General features: G+C 50.8%; 1 protein-coding gene across 1 annotated transcript in view; it reads left to right on the plus strand.

Annotated features, from left to right (window-relative positions):
- Positions 1 to 13,163, plus strand: part of STK32A (serine/threonine kinase 32A) — a gene marked incomplete at its 3' end in the record, with an annotated part of 15,516 nt that extends 2,353 nt beyond the window's left edge. Inside the window, exons 2-9 of the mRNA XM_010074462.1 lie at positions 280 to 335; positions 1,295 to 1,446; positions 2,137 to 2,310; positions 5,034 to 5,071; positions 9,482 to 9,571; positions 10,388 to 10,485; positions 11,590 to 11,706; positions 13,038 to 13,163. Of these exons, the coding sequence (XP_010072764.1) occupies positions 280 to 335; positions 1,295 to 1,446; positions 2,137 to 2,310; positions 5,034 to 5,071; positions 9,482 to 9,571; positions 10,388 to 10,485; positions 11,590 to 11,706; positions 13,038 to 13,163 (851 nt within the window). The remainder of the gene's footprint in view (positions 1 to 279; positions 336 to 1,294; positions 1,447 to 2,136; positions 2,311 to 5,033; positions 5,072 to 9,481; positions 9,572 to 10,387; positions 10,486 to 11,589; positions 11,707 to 13,037) is intronic.
- Between the last annotated feature and the right edge of the window lie 856 nt (positions 13,164 to 14,019).

Consider the following 14,019-nt stretch of genomic DNA (forward strand, 5'->3'; position numbering starts at 1 on the left):
GAGACTCTCATGTTGAACAGGCAGGGCAGGGTGAAAATGTTCACTTGATGGTTCCTTGCCTGATCTGACCCAGGGAACTGGCCTTTGCAGCTGAGCTGGAAAGAAAAAAACCTGTTAAACACCAAGTTTCAAACAGCACCCAAGTCTCCAAAAGCAACAGAACGTGGCTAGGGTATCCCTCGTTTTTCTCAGCTCTTATCGAGAAAAAGTAGAAATAATGTGATATCATCAAAGGGCTGCTCAGCCGTTTAGTATTTCAATGTTTGCTCTTTCTTGCAGTCACCTTCGACCATTTTGAAATTTTGAGAGCTATTGGGAAGGGCAGCTTCGGAAAAGTAAGTATTTTGTGAACAAATCACCATTTTGACAGCTGGAAATGTAAATGTAAATGGGCAAATGAGAGGCTCACATGAGAGTAAAGAAATAAACCCCTGCACCACCAGTGAGCTTTGGGCTGAGCTTCGTCTCCTGGTCATCAAGAAGGAGCCAGAGCCCGATTCCTCTTCCATTCTGTAGCCACAAATTATATTACAGGAGATTAAAATGACATACTGGTAAGTCAAATGAGCTGAATTTCATTATGCTTCTGGATAAGCATTTCCTAAGATCTCCCAGCATAGCAACACTGAACATCAGGATGCATCTTCATTGAAGAACTGCAATCAACATGAAAGCCCTGGCTATTTTTTTCAGGGGATATTTCTCTGAAACACAGTGTTTGTTATTAAGCACCAGGTTATGGTCCTAGGTTGGTTTCATTTTTGTGCTGTTACGGAATTCCACGCTTGTGTACGCCGACAGAATTCTGGACGGTCATTTGCCTCTCGCGTACAGGCACTGCCACGCCAGAAATGGGGCATGTCTTAGGAGACAAAGGTTCTTTGTGAGCTGAATGAAGCTTGAATGAAGGGGGGATCAGGTGCTGCTCCCGTTTCTGACCTGCAGGTCTGCGTGGAAAGGACTCCTCCAAACAGTAACTGCCGTGGGAGGGACGGACACTACCAAGACCAGTCAGTGCTGTTAAAGGAAATGTTGACTCATGCGTGATTCCCTGTCTCCTCTCTCTGTGGTGATAAATTCCTTCCCCTCACCTTCCCACAGAAGAATCTTCTTTGGCTGAAGGTGGGGTGAGGGGTTTACTGGCGATGCCCAGCGCTGTGGCGTCAGAGCTCGGAGCTGTGCCTTGGCCGCGCGGGCTCTGCTGAAGCCGCTGGAGAACGCTCCTGTGACCGTGCTTTGCCTGCCTAACCCTGCTGACAAACCCTCTCTGATTTACCCCCATTTGCTCTCGTAGGTCTGCGTTGTGCAGAAGAATGATACCAAGAAGATGTATGCCATGAAATACATGAACAAACAGAAGTGCGTGGAGCGCAATGAAGTGAGAAATGTTTTCAAGGAGCTGCAGATAATGCAGGGCCTGGAGCACCCCTTCCTGGTCAATTTATGGTGAGATGCTGCTCCTTCGCCCGTGGGCTAAGTCAGCGTGGTCGGTCAGAGGCAGCTTCGAGACCAGGCTTAGGGCTGCACACCCATTGTGGGAGCGGCAGTGCTTCTCGTCACCTCCCGATTCAGATTTTGTGGTTAATTTTGCACTTTAAACAGCCTGCCTTAATACCTTATTGATATTTGGTGCTCATCAGCAAAGATAAAAGCAATTCATCATTGAATTTACTGACAGAAAAATAATACCATTCAAGTTTTATTGCAGAAACCCATCTATCTGCTGGGGAAATGTGTACTTAAGAGTCTCTTTCCTTTAAGAGTACCCGATAAATGCAACCCACATGCTCTGGTTATAGTCATTTTTCAACCATTAACGTTGGGATTGACCAGCTGAGAGATGAAGGATGCACTAATTCTTCCCCCTTTGTTGGATTCAGAGTGTTTTCCCGCAGAGGGGCAGCAGAAAGGAATTTGAAATAAGACTCTGTTACTGTTGGAGTCTGACAGGTTAATTTTATTAGGACACCGGTAACATTTCAACCGGTCTCATACCCCACATGATCTAGTGGCCAACATCCTGTAGTTAGTGAAAAAGCCCCAAGAGAGGACAAGTATTCCCAGAGGTACCATTATCCCTTTTAACCGGTCTTTTTTTAGTGTTACAATCCCTGACCTGTGCTCACGCCGTTTCAGGTACTCGTTCCAGGATGAAGAAGACATGTTTATGGTTGTAGACCTGCTGCTCGGCGGGGACCTGCGCTACCACCTCCAGCAAAATGTGCGGTTCCAGGAAGGCACTGTGAAACTCTTCATCTGCGAGCTGGTGCTGGCCCTGGACTACCTCCAGCGCAGGAGCATCATCCACAGGTCAGCCGGGACGCGGGGCGGGACTGGTGCCCGTGGGCTGCAGTGGGGTGGGCTGTTCCACTGGGACACCGAGGGACAAACAGAAGCTTCAGAGAAACTTGTTTAATTAACAAGCAAACAAAATATTCTCCCATGTATGTTTGCTTAAATGTCAAACACCAGGCTTCCTAGAGAAAAGCATTTTGTGCATGAGAGAGAGCGTGTCATTCCTCCCTCGGGGATGGCTATGACATAGAGTCTATGATTTGTTTGCTGATCCTGCAAAAACTCTCTAATAGGTTTAATTAGCTGTAGCTCCTTAATACCTATCCTGGCCCAGGGAAGGTAGGTGTTGGTGCTCACAGTTCCCCTGCTGTCGCGCGGGAAGGTGTCTCCTTTTGCTCCCCTCTCTGCACCGCACCGAGAGACGAGGAACAAGACGGACACAGCTTGGTTCTGCGGGGGTTAAACCCCTTCCAAGGGATGGTCAGAGCTGCTCTTTGGCCGCCAAGATTTCTCATGGCCACTGATGAGATATTTGCGCTCTTCTCACACATCTGAAGCCCTGCAAATAACCGAGGAGGAGCTGAGCTTTCCCTGGAGGGACAGGCAGGGTTGGCTCCAGACGGACGGATGGACAGATGTGTGCTGCTCCCTGGGGCTGTGCTGGGTCCAGGGTTTGAGTCAGTGGCTGCTGATGGGGGTATCAGCCAGGAGGGACTAGCAGAGGGTTAATGAAGGCAGGGAGAAGATTATCTCATTTATAACTACCACTCCAGAAGAGCATCCTTTGAGGTGTAAAAGCAAAGCATGGCACAAAATTTAGAACTGAGATGATCCTGGTTGTTGGGCAGGGAAGGAGCACGCTGCGGAGGGGCTGGGGAAGATTAACACTCGTTCGTGTCTGTGGCATGTGGCTGCAGTCTCCGAGGTGTGACAGCCCAAGGGCTGAGGCTTGGCGTGCCTGCAGCATGCCCTGCGCCGTGCCGAGAGCCCCAGAGCCCAGCGAGGTTTTGCTCTGCGGCAGCTGCAGCCAGACCCCTTGCGGACGGCCCCCGTGTTCCCAGGAGTCTCATCTTTCCTGCTCCCTGTTTTGTTTTGTACCTGCATGGATTTCTGCTCTGATGCACTGGATCCTGGCTGGTGGGACGTCCCCACTGCCCCAGGCTGCGGCGGGCGCTGCCGTCGTGGGGACACGGAGCCGGTGTGCGGTGACAGGGACATTGTGCTGGCCACCCCCACGCAGCACCTGCTGCCGGCACCAAATAATGGATGAGCGTGAATTAAACATTGCGGGATGCGCTCGCCGCCTCTGTCCCGGGCAGCGAGGGGCGAATCCTGGCGCTGTTGGCATGGCCTGAGCAAACCGAGCGGGACAGAGGGAAGCTCAGGGGAGAAGCCCTCCTCTGTTGGCAATGTGTTGCGATCAGCAGCAGCCGTCATCGCTGGCAACCACCACGGCTGCAGCGGCTGCGGCGTGAGGGCAGGTACGAGGAGGAGCCGAGGGGCAGAACCCCGGGGCTCCCCAGAGGCTGTTTGTAAGCGCAGGTGGGAACAGCGGAAGGGGAGGCTGCCGCAGCGTTGCGAGCAGCGGTACGTGCCAAAGGTGAACCGAGTACAGTAGAGCACGTGTGGCAGGCTGTAAAATCTGCAAGTTATTTAACTGACACTGTGATGCCCGTTGTGTAATTAGCACTGTGACCCCACGGGACAGGGATAGATGGATAAAGTGACTCTGCTGAGTCGATGACACCATCTGTAGCATCAGGGAGAGGCAAGCGATTTGTCTGAACAAAGCCGTGCAGGGACAGCAAGCACAGGGTGACGGCTGGAGTTCTCCCCCACGTACACGTCGAAGAGTCGCAGGGAAGGTGGCTGGTGTTGGTAACCCACTGGAAGCCGTTTGAGGGAGAAGATGCCAGAGAACTGTAAGCGGTGACATAATTAGATCTATTGTCTTTTCCTGATTCCAGGGACCCAGGTGAATTCAAACTTTATCTTGGTGATTTTTAAAGATGAAATCCCAAACCTGCTCATTTCTTCCCTGTGAGCCCCTGGCCTGGTGGGGGGCTCCGGGATGGTGCAGGGTCACGGCACGCTGCTGCGACAGCCTCCAGACGGGCATCGAGCTGCTGGAGCCGGCTCAGGCTGACAGCGGGTGAATGGGGACCGGTGTAATGAGCTCATTAAAGCCAGTAATGGCTTGTAAACGCACTCGGGCGGATACAGCAGGAGTATCAGGTGTTCGTTTTCTCCCTTCAAAAAAAAACCCTACAGCGTTGCCATAGGTATTATTATTTTGGTTTGGTTTGGGTTTTTGTTCAGGAACAAAACCTGCCAGGACCCCACTTGTTTCTAGATCAAAGGCATTAAAATAATTTTATTTTTGCTGAGTAAATGGGGAACAACTCTCAGTGTAGTACTGAAACAGTTTAAGAAGTAAAAGGAGGAAGAAGATAAAACAAAGCTCTGACGTTGTAGGTGGACCATGTGGGTGCTGCTGGTCCAAACCACAGCAGCCTTCACAGCCATAGCCCTGGGCCACCCTTTCTGCTTTTTTTTGATTAGTCCTTCTCTTACCCTGAACCCAACCCTGCAGGAACATCAGGGCAGGAGAGCCCGGCGCAGACCCCTCCGGGGCAGGGTGTCTCTGGGGCGGGGGTTCCCTGCAGGGTCCGCAGCCATGTCTCGTGTCACTGCTCCGGGCTAACCGCTGTCTCCCCTTCTCTGCCTCTTTTTCTCAGAGACATCAAGCCTGACAACATTTTGCTGGATGAGCACGGTAAGTGCCAGTTCTCTGTGGCCGTGCGTATGGGTGACGGCAGAGTCAGAATCAGGACATCCAGCTAGCGTGTGGGTGCTGGCTTTTTCCTCTCCCTCGGCTCAGCTGGAGTGGGACCATCCCGTCGCGCTTTCGTTGCCATCTCTGGCTTTCTGAGCAGCCGGGTCGCGTGCCTTCAGGGCGCGGGGCACCCCGTGGTGCTGCGGCGTTTCGGGGGTGTTCAGTCATCACCTCCTCTGACCGACTGACCCAACGGTGTCTCTAGATAGCATCAGGGAGGACAACACATTCTGTGCAGCTAGTGGTCTGTTGCCTAGCAGACCTTAAGACCTTCTTGACTCTTGCTTAAAACTTACTCAAAATGTAATGATTTGAATGGAAACACTCATGTAGCTGCAGGCTGTGTGTACTGTGTGCCCCCAAACAGAATGAATTATGGTTGAATACATAATCTTCATTCAGATATTTTCTTTTTCTTTGAGCATTTGACATTGGGAGGGAGATCTGAAGAGGACTTGGGGTCGGGTATCTTATAGATGTTGCTATCATTTTTTCTTTAGTCTTTTTCTCAGGCAAAACTCTAATTATATTCTTGCAGTACTCTCTAGACACAGGTTTTGTCCTGGCAAAGCTCTCACAGTGAAGAGTTGTCTGATATTTATTAGCTTTTAAGCCATTAGAAAAACACTTTGTCATTTCAATAATTTTTGAAAATCCGTGTAACTGTCTCATTGTGAGAAATCTTCATTAGCAACTACAGTAAGGCATTCAAAGAGAGGAAGTCAGTGCAGGGGCAGGGCGTATCTGAATTCATTATCACTTCAGAGGCTGTGGCAGAGATGCTGAAGCTTTGGAGGGATCGCCGCGGCTCTCCTGTGCGACTGGGGTTGCCTGGCAGCACCCGAGCCCAGACGCTGCCCGTTTTGCATATGACCTCTAATTTCAAAGTGCCGGCTGATTACTTATTTAGGAGCTGCCAGCAAAGCTGCTTCTGCCTCTGCGTGCAGCAGCCTCTCCCCTGCCCCGCCCGGTCCTTCTCCTGCCATTGCCCCACGCACAGACCAAAGCCGAGCCCCGTCCTCCCTCTGCCCGTGCCCACCGACATGCTGTGCCCCCTGGTCGGCTGCTCCGGGGCCACCCCCAGCCCTGCTGCGGTGCCGCTGGGGAGCCACGCTCGTTCCGTCCCCACCCACGGACACTCTCGGGTGACCTGTCACCACCATCCAGGCACTGCCTCTGCGCCGGCAGGACGGGGTGACACCCGGCAGGGAGCTGGGAGCACTGGAGCCACGGAGATGTAGGTCAGCATCCCCCACAGAGGGGAAAAAAGAGAGGGGGAAAAAAGCTCAGCTTGTCTCTGGAGCTGCATTCAGCTCAGCGGGCTGTAATGACACTGCAATTTGGGTGATTTTTGAGCCCATTCTCTGCTCGCTGTGATGCTTTAACTGTCTGCTGCAGAGCTTTCAGAGTTACTTTCTGTGGATGTACCCTTGGCTTCAGTGACCATGGATGCTTGTACGTCTTTTCTTCATCCATGGCAGCAAAGGTGTGTCCGCTCATGCATAGCGCTCAGGATCAGGTTTTTGATCTGGTTCAGGTTTTTGATGGTACCAGTGCTTCTCACGGTGCCAGGCGCTGGGATGTGTTCGTTGTGCTGCTGCTGTCTGCCAGGAACTCAACACACCCTGTGCGCTGGGCTCTGCCGCCTGGCCACTGGCAGTCTGCATTACCGTGCCAACTTCATCCAAGGCGTTAAAGTGAGCCATAAAGTGGAATATCGGGCAAGTCTCTTTCTGTGCAATAAATAAAGCAATGGTTTGACAGCAGAGGCTGGAACCAGGTCCCACAGTGAGCACACCTTCAGCAGTCATTCCAGGCACAAAGTGGTCTCCTCCTTTAATGAGAAGTCTATCGATTTGGCTCAATGACAGCACAGCTCAGCTGAGAATAAAAGAATATCACAGATGGCAGGTTCCAGGAATTGTCACTAATTCATCTGGAATTTGGGGGCAGGTCATTTGTCTAATAAAACGGAAGCAAAGATCAGCTTTATCTCCAGTAAAACTGAGAGGGTTTTTGCAAGAGCCCTGTAAAGGCTTTGCTCAGCATTATTTCTTGTACCGCTGCTGAAAGGTTCTCGAGGGCAGTGCTGAACTGGGTGAGCTTGTGCCAGTGCGGCGCTGCAGGCAGGGCCCCTTTGCTCTCTGGTCTCAGGTGGGGAAGTTGCGGCACCGTCTGTCCAGGAGCCTCCGTACCCCACAGCTCCTGGCATCTCCAGTTCCATATTCCTTAGAATGTTGTCTTAGGTGAATCTGCAGACACCTTGTATGTTTTTGCACAAAAGATGCTCTAGAAAGGTGGAGGAATTATGCAGTAACAGAGGTGCTGAAGGTAATAAGAAGATTCTTTGCGTCAATGCAGAACCAGAGGCTTGATCTAAAGTGCCAGTTTCAGGCACATGGGATGAGCTCCAGGAAGGACGTGGTGTGGAGCACAGCTCTGCCTGGGCTGCTTCGGAACCAGCTGGGGATGCTGAGCAATCAGGAAAACCTTAAAGTCCAACCCAGCCGCCAGCACTTCCCTCCTGGGTACCAGCAATGCCATCCCTGGTCACCCCATCCTGTAACGCTGCCTTGTCGCACCCTCTGGAGCCGCCTTCTCTTCCTCAGCCTCCCTGGCCCCGTTGGCCATTTCCCAAGTGGGCTAGTTCATACAACTTGTGATTTATTTGAAGCGAAACATTTAAAAGGTGCCTCCAGAGAAAGGCATGTTTGTGCTTGGAATATGAAGTTCTTAATCAGTCTTTATGATTCATATTTGTGCAAACAGCTCCCCACAAAGCGGAGTGAGAGCTGGAGATGAAAGAAGGAACAATGCAAGGACACAGAGGATGCAGCCAGACAAGACAGTTACGTTCATCTTTTCTCCCAGTGCTCCCCAGTGCTGTGACCCCTGTTCCTCGGTGGGCATCCTGGGGCAGGGGCTGCGGGTTTTGTGATGCTGTGTATGCAGCGAGGGGGATGCATGCTCTTGGCGGGTCAGTCCGGCACCACACGAGAGGCTCCGACACCACTCAGCTCCCCAGCAGCGCCCATGGCTCCCAGAGGGATCTCGAGTGTCCCCTTCTTCCTTCAGACCCCAGCCTGACAGGCACCGCAGCCTGGACAGGGAAATCCGCCGCAGCCCGGAGCTGCAGAGACAGTTCCGACCCAAACGCAGCGGCACACTGGTGTGGCTGGGCTCACATGGCAGATACCTGGGCACAGCTGTAACGACTCACTGAAATGTTTCATAGCATCCAGAGAACAGAAGTTCATTACCAAAGCATCCTCCTTTAGACAGAAAAAAGAGATCTTATTCTACTTTAACTCCTGAACTAAAGCACCAGTGAATTTCTGTCTGTGGGAGCTGGAGACCGAGGGAAGGATTGTCACAGCCTCACCATCAGCAGAGAGCCACATGGATTTGATTTCTGTGGTCAGGGGAAACAGCAGCAGTGCAGCCGCCCTCTGCTACTGCAGAGGAGGGTGATGAGTCTGCAGAACAACGTACGAAACATCTGATGCTCCTGATAACGAGTCCAGCTCTGTCAGGCATGAGCAAGTTCAGTGTCTTAAGAGCAAATGCATGAGGTCAGGAAGAAGAAAAGTCTGCTTGCATTTAATCAGAAGAATTAGGCTGAACTATCCAAGAAGTTTCAAATAAATCCACTTCAATGAAGTCAGCCTCGTATCGATTATCTGTACGGCTGCACAGGATTGGTCTGCTCACTGATGGGAGCTCAGTGAACAAGGAGTAATAAATTCAGTGCAAGTAAAAGAGCAGGCAAGAGCAAGGTGGAAGCATTTCCTTTCTGATCTTTCAAATCGCATTGAAATGTGCTGGCTTGTGTCAGGAGCCACAATTACACAGCTGGGATGCAGCATCACTGCACCACGGGGTGTGGATAGAGCTCATCCCGCAGGATCTCTGATTCATCTTTTCAAGGGGGTGACAGGTGCTTCAGCCCGTTCCTGCAGATCAGGCAGTCGTTAGCTCCTATCGTTAGCCCAGCTTTGGAAAACCTGAAGCCATGCTTTAGAGGGGCACCAGGCGCTCACACGCTTCCATGGGAAGTGAGGAGTGGGCTGCCCAAATTTAGAAAGACTCAAAACAATAATTATTAAATGACTTGTCAGAGAACTCAATTTTTTTGCTCCCCAAAGGGATATAAGGGGATATTTGAGGTAACAAGACACATCTGTAAGCAGCCTGAAAGCTGAAATATTTTCTGTCAGTTCTCCCACCAGTTTGGTTTTTTTTCCTGCAAACTCCTTCCCATAGAATATTTTACTCTAAGTTTCTGATTCAGAGCTGTTTCTCATGTGAAATTAAAGCAAATGAAGTTACACGTTGACCTCTGTCTTTCAGGACACGTGCACATCACCGATTTCAACATTGCCACCATGCTGACGAAGGAAATCCAGGTCACCACCATCGCTGGCACAAAGCCCTACATGGGTAAGCACCGACGGCAAGTCTTTAGTTGCTGTGTTTTGGGCCGGATCTGACAGCTGTGGCGGGATACAGATGAAGTGATTTTTTATGAGTTTAACTCTTTTTTTTCCTGATACATAACAAAATGCGTGAATTTGATCGAAATGAGGAACAACCTCGAGAGGTGCTGGGGGGCAGCAGGACGGGGGTCCCTCCCCAGTCACACCTTGATGCAGCTGGAAAATGTGCGGCCGTCTGCTGACCTCACGCAGCAGAGCGAAGCAGGCGCAGTGCAAGCACAGATTGCAGTGCCGTTATGTCCTACCGCACAGCGTGGCTTTGATTGTGAGACAGTTGCACCCTCGAGATCTGCAGTGCAGCCCTGCAGCAGTGATGAGATGCTCTCGCTGCCCTCCAGAAGGAAAACGAAGCACCAAGGCTTGTGTTCGGTCCTTTGGTACGTGAGCACAAGTCTTACACTGCTGCATCACTAGCTGATAATTTGGATTTTGTATAAACCGGGTGCTTGACGGACTGGTGTCACCCCGTGTTCGGGGCAGGTGAGCGGAGCTCAGCTCGCCAGTTCCTGGGCTGCAGGGAACCCGCCTGCTCTGGCTCGTGCCCACCTCGGCGGTGTTTCGGTAGAGAACCGTTCCACCAGCCACAGGCCATGGTTCTGAAGCATGAAAATTACCAAAGGCGCGGCAGCAGGTAACACGCTAACCCGTGCCCATGGCGGACAGCAGGGACGTGCCCCGCGGCGTGGGTCACACAGTCTGCGCTGGAAATTTCCTCTGGAGGTGGCAGCAAGGCAAACTTCCCTTTTTCTGTGTTTCGCAGCACCTGAGATGTTCAACTCCACAAAGCCCACCGGCTACTCCTTCGCTGTGGACTGGTGGTCGCTGGGCATCACGGCTTATGAGCTGCTCCGCACCCGGGTACGGCGCGAGGCTCCGTCCCGTCCCACCGCCGCTGTCCTCCCGCGCACCGCGGGGACCAGGATGTTTGTGACAGGGACACGGGGACATGGGTCTGAGCCGCAGTCGATCGAGGCTTTAAGGGTTATTGCAGTGTAGGAAGCAGAAACCAAATCTTCACCAGGGCTGCTGTGATCACAGCTGAGAGCTCAGGGAAACTGTCGCGATACAGAGCAGTGTGTCACGATAGTTCCCTGCTGCGCCCGAGGCCTCTCGTTTGGCGGACGCTGGGCAAGGGAAACTGAGATGATTAACAGCTCCCATGTAATTTACTTTGAGCTCCCACCCTGCAAGGGAAAAAGAAAAAATTGGAAAAAAAATCCCCTTGCTGTTGTTTGAGCGAAAGCAAACAGCGACGCATAAATTATCAACAAAGCAGAACCCCTGCCTGCCACATCAGTGTCCTGTGGAGAGCTCGGGTGATGCTGGGGGCCTGGTAGACAGACGGTTAGGTTAGTGTTCTGGGAGTGCTGTGTGAAAAAAGTGCAACAAAATTATTTAAATTATATTATTTTAAGCAAAAGGCTGTTTAAAATCTTGTATGGCCAGGAAGCTCACATACGAGCGTGCAGAACACCTTTTGAGAAATTCTATCATCAATCTTTGCGGAATGCATAAAAAAAATTTATGAATATATTTTAAAGAACAGCTTTTCAGATGAATTTGAGTGTCTCGATTTGTGAGTGATCAGTCAGTACGCATTAAGGGGAGACGGTTGTCTGAGCTGCTGGGTGACTGAAGCCATGTGTCCCCAGTAAATGTATTAATGTAACATCTGAGTTTCCCGTTTGCGATGATAAACAGACTGCAGGACAGCTCATCACATTGATTTTTGGCATGACGGCACTGTTTCCACCGGCGGGAGCAGAGGTGCTGCCAGGCGTTCCTGCTGGCGGTATTTTGCTCATTTCAACGGAGGGACGACGGCACAGGGGGAGGCGTTTGATGGGAGGCTGGGGGCACGTACAGAGGGACTCTGTCTGGAGCCTCTGCTGTACAAAGGTTTGCCCGGGGGGTGTGAAGAACAGGTAAATCCAAGCGCTTTCCCTGTGTCACTTTTCCCAGAGGCCGTACCACATCCGCTCCAGCGCTCCTGCGGCTGAAATCGCCCGCGTGTTCCGCACGGCCACAGTGACGTACCCGGCTGCCTGGTCGGCGGACATGGTGTCGCTGATCAGGAAGGTGAGCGCAGCCGCGGCGGGGGCGCGGGGCCGGGTGCGGTGTGCCTGCTGAGAGCAGCCGCGTCCCTCCGGTGCAGCAAAGGGCGTCCAGACCCGCTGTCGGTGATTCAGACCGTGCCGTATGGTCAATACCCGGCTTCCAACGATGTGGCCGCAGTGACGTGACACCCACCCAGCGGCACCGCATCCTGTGCCGACAGGCGAGGATGTGCTGGCAAGCGCGGCTGCTGCTGACGCCGATGAAGGATACCTGCAGTCTTTGCCTCCAGAGCTTCTCCTATACCTTTGTCTCTCTGGGATGATGTAACTTAGAAGTAGACATTAATATATGTGCCAATAAATTTGGCAAAAAAATGCATATTTTTTTTATTTTTAAAAAGCATTTTTCCCAATAATGAAAATACTTGCAAGAATCACTGATACTATTGGAATCCTTTGATGCCATGAGGTTTATGCACCACTGCAATTATTTTTTAATAAAGCTGTTATCAAAATTGCTTCAAAATCATTACTGGAATAATTTTGAAGCTGAACTAATGTTTGAAGTGAAGCCATAACTTCAATAAACAAAACTATTGCTTGACGGTGTCAGACACTGTTTGGATACAGTGGCAGCAAAGCTGAAAAGCTGAACCCTGCACAACAGTGCTAGCTGCAAATTTTGGAAACTCTGTAAATAGTTTTCTAATTTTGAAACAAGTGTGGGCAGTACAGTAGTACTTAATGTAGCTTTCCTCTATTTCTTGTTCCAAATAGTATGTAGGAGTATTTTGTCCTCCCTAGTGAGATATTCTCAAACTTTTTAATGAAAATGAGACATCAATTCTTTGCTGAGATAGACTCGTGGCGTATTTTCCAAAAAGAAAATTGAAGAATATCTCCATTTGTTTAAAATTAAGTGGAGCTAATATTTCAGTAATCCTAACAGAGATACAGGGATATTTTCTGCAGATATCCTCTGTGTTGCTACGCTGGAAGTTTTTCCCTGGAACACAGCATGCCGCAAGCCATGTAGGCTCCCTTGTGAATAAATAATGCAATGTCACAATTATTTAACTTCCCGAGTGCCCCTTTGCATCCGGTTTAACAGCCAGATGTATTCTATATGAGGCCAGCGGTGGTTCTGTCCTAGCTCAGACATCTCCGGTGAGTTTTTGTATTTACTATTGTTCAAGGCGAGTGATCAGTTGCAGCAGAGCCGCACCACGGCCGTGTCCCCGCCCCAGCCATTACCTGGTGTGCCTGGCACAGACACATCTGTACCCACCGAGACCCTGATTTCACCTCTCAGGGTCTCACTTTCTCACCTCTTCCCTTTACCTCCTGCTGCAGTTGCTGGAGCCGAACCCCGAGAAGCGTTTTTCTCAGCTGAAGGATGTCCAGGGCTCCCCGTACCTGTCCGACGTGAACTGGGATGCTGTTCTCCAGAAGAGGATAATGCCGGAGTTCATCCCCACGGTGAGGCGGTTTGGTTTTGAAAGGGTCTCACTGTGCCCAGCCGTTGCCCCCACCGGGTGCCGGATCACGGAAAGTTCTTGCAGATTTCCACAAGAGATGTCATAAGGGACAGGGGAGAAGAGAGGCAAAGGAAACAGGTCCACTTTCCTGTGGCCGTGATAGAGAGTAACGGGGGACGACTACACAGTGTGGGTGCTCTGTTTATAGTACTCACAGAATTTCTGGGTGCAGAGCCGGTCTGACGTGCTCCGGACTGTCCACGGCATGCTGGACGAAACCCGCTCCCAGCACTTGTGACCCGGCCGCTCTCCACAGCCCTGCGTGGGCTGGCTCTTCGATTGCAAAAACTCAGCGACCAGACACAGGCTCCTGGGCAGCCTGGACACCACTCGCTGTTTCATAATTGTTCCTTCCTGTAATGACTCCCTAACAAGCCCATTGTTCATAGTAAAATGACAAATACAGTAGATTAGCGTCTCTGATCCTTTTTTAATTGGATTAAAACAGCACAGAAGCAACACAACCCTTATGGAAAATAATCCAAAGACTGTTGTGTGCAGTGTTGCTCCGACTGTTTTTCAGCCAAACTAAAGCTGGGCTAAGCTATGAATATTTGCTAACTGTATTCCCCCTCCGTTGCCAGTTTTCCCTGTGGTAGGTGTACGCTGTCGTGGCTTAACCCATTCGGCTGGCAGCAAACACCACGCAGCCGCTCACCCCTCCCAGGGGTGGGGGAGAGAATTAAAGGGGTAGAGGGAAAAGAGACTCTTGGGATAAGATAAGAACAGTTTAATAACTAAACTACAATAAAATTGAAAAAAAATTGTAGTAATAATAGTAATAATAATAATATATA

The sequence above is a fragment of the Pterocles gutturalis genome, unplaced genomic scaffold (assembly GCF_000699245.1).
Source record: "Pterocles gutturalis isolate BGI_N339 unplaced genomic scaffold, ASM69924v1 scaffold22047, whole genome shotgun sequence".
Classification (NCBI taxonomy): Eukaryota; Metazoa; Chordata; class Aves; order Pterocliformes; family Pteroclidae; genus Pterocles; species Pterocles gutturalis.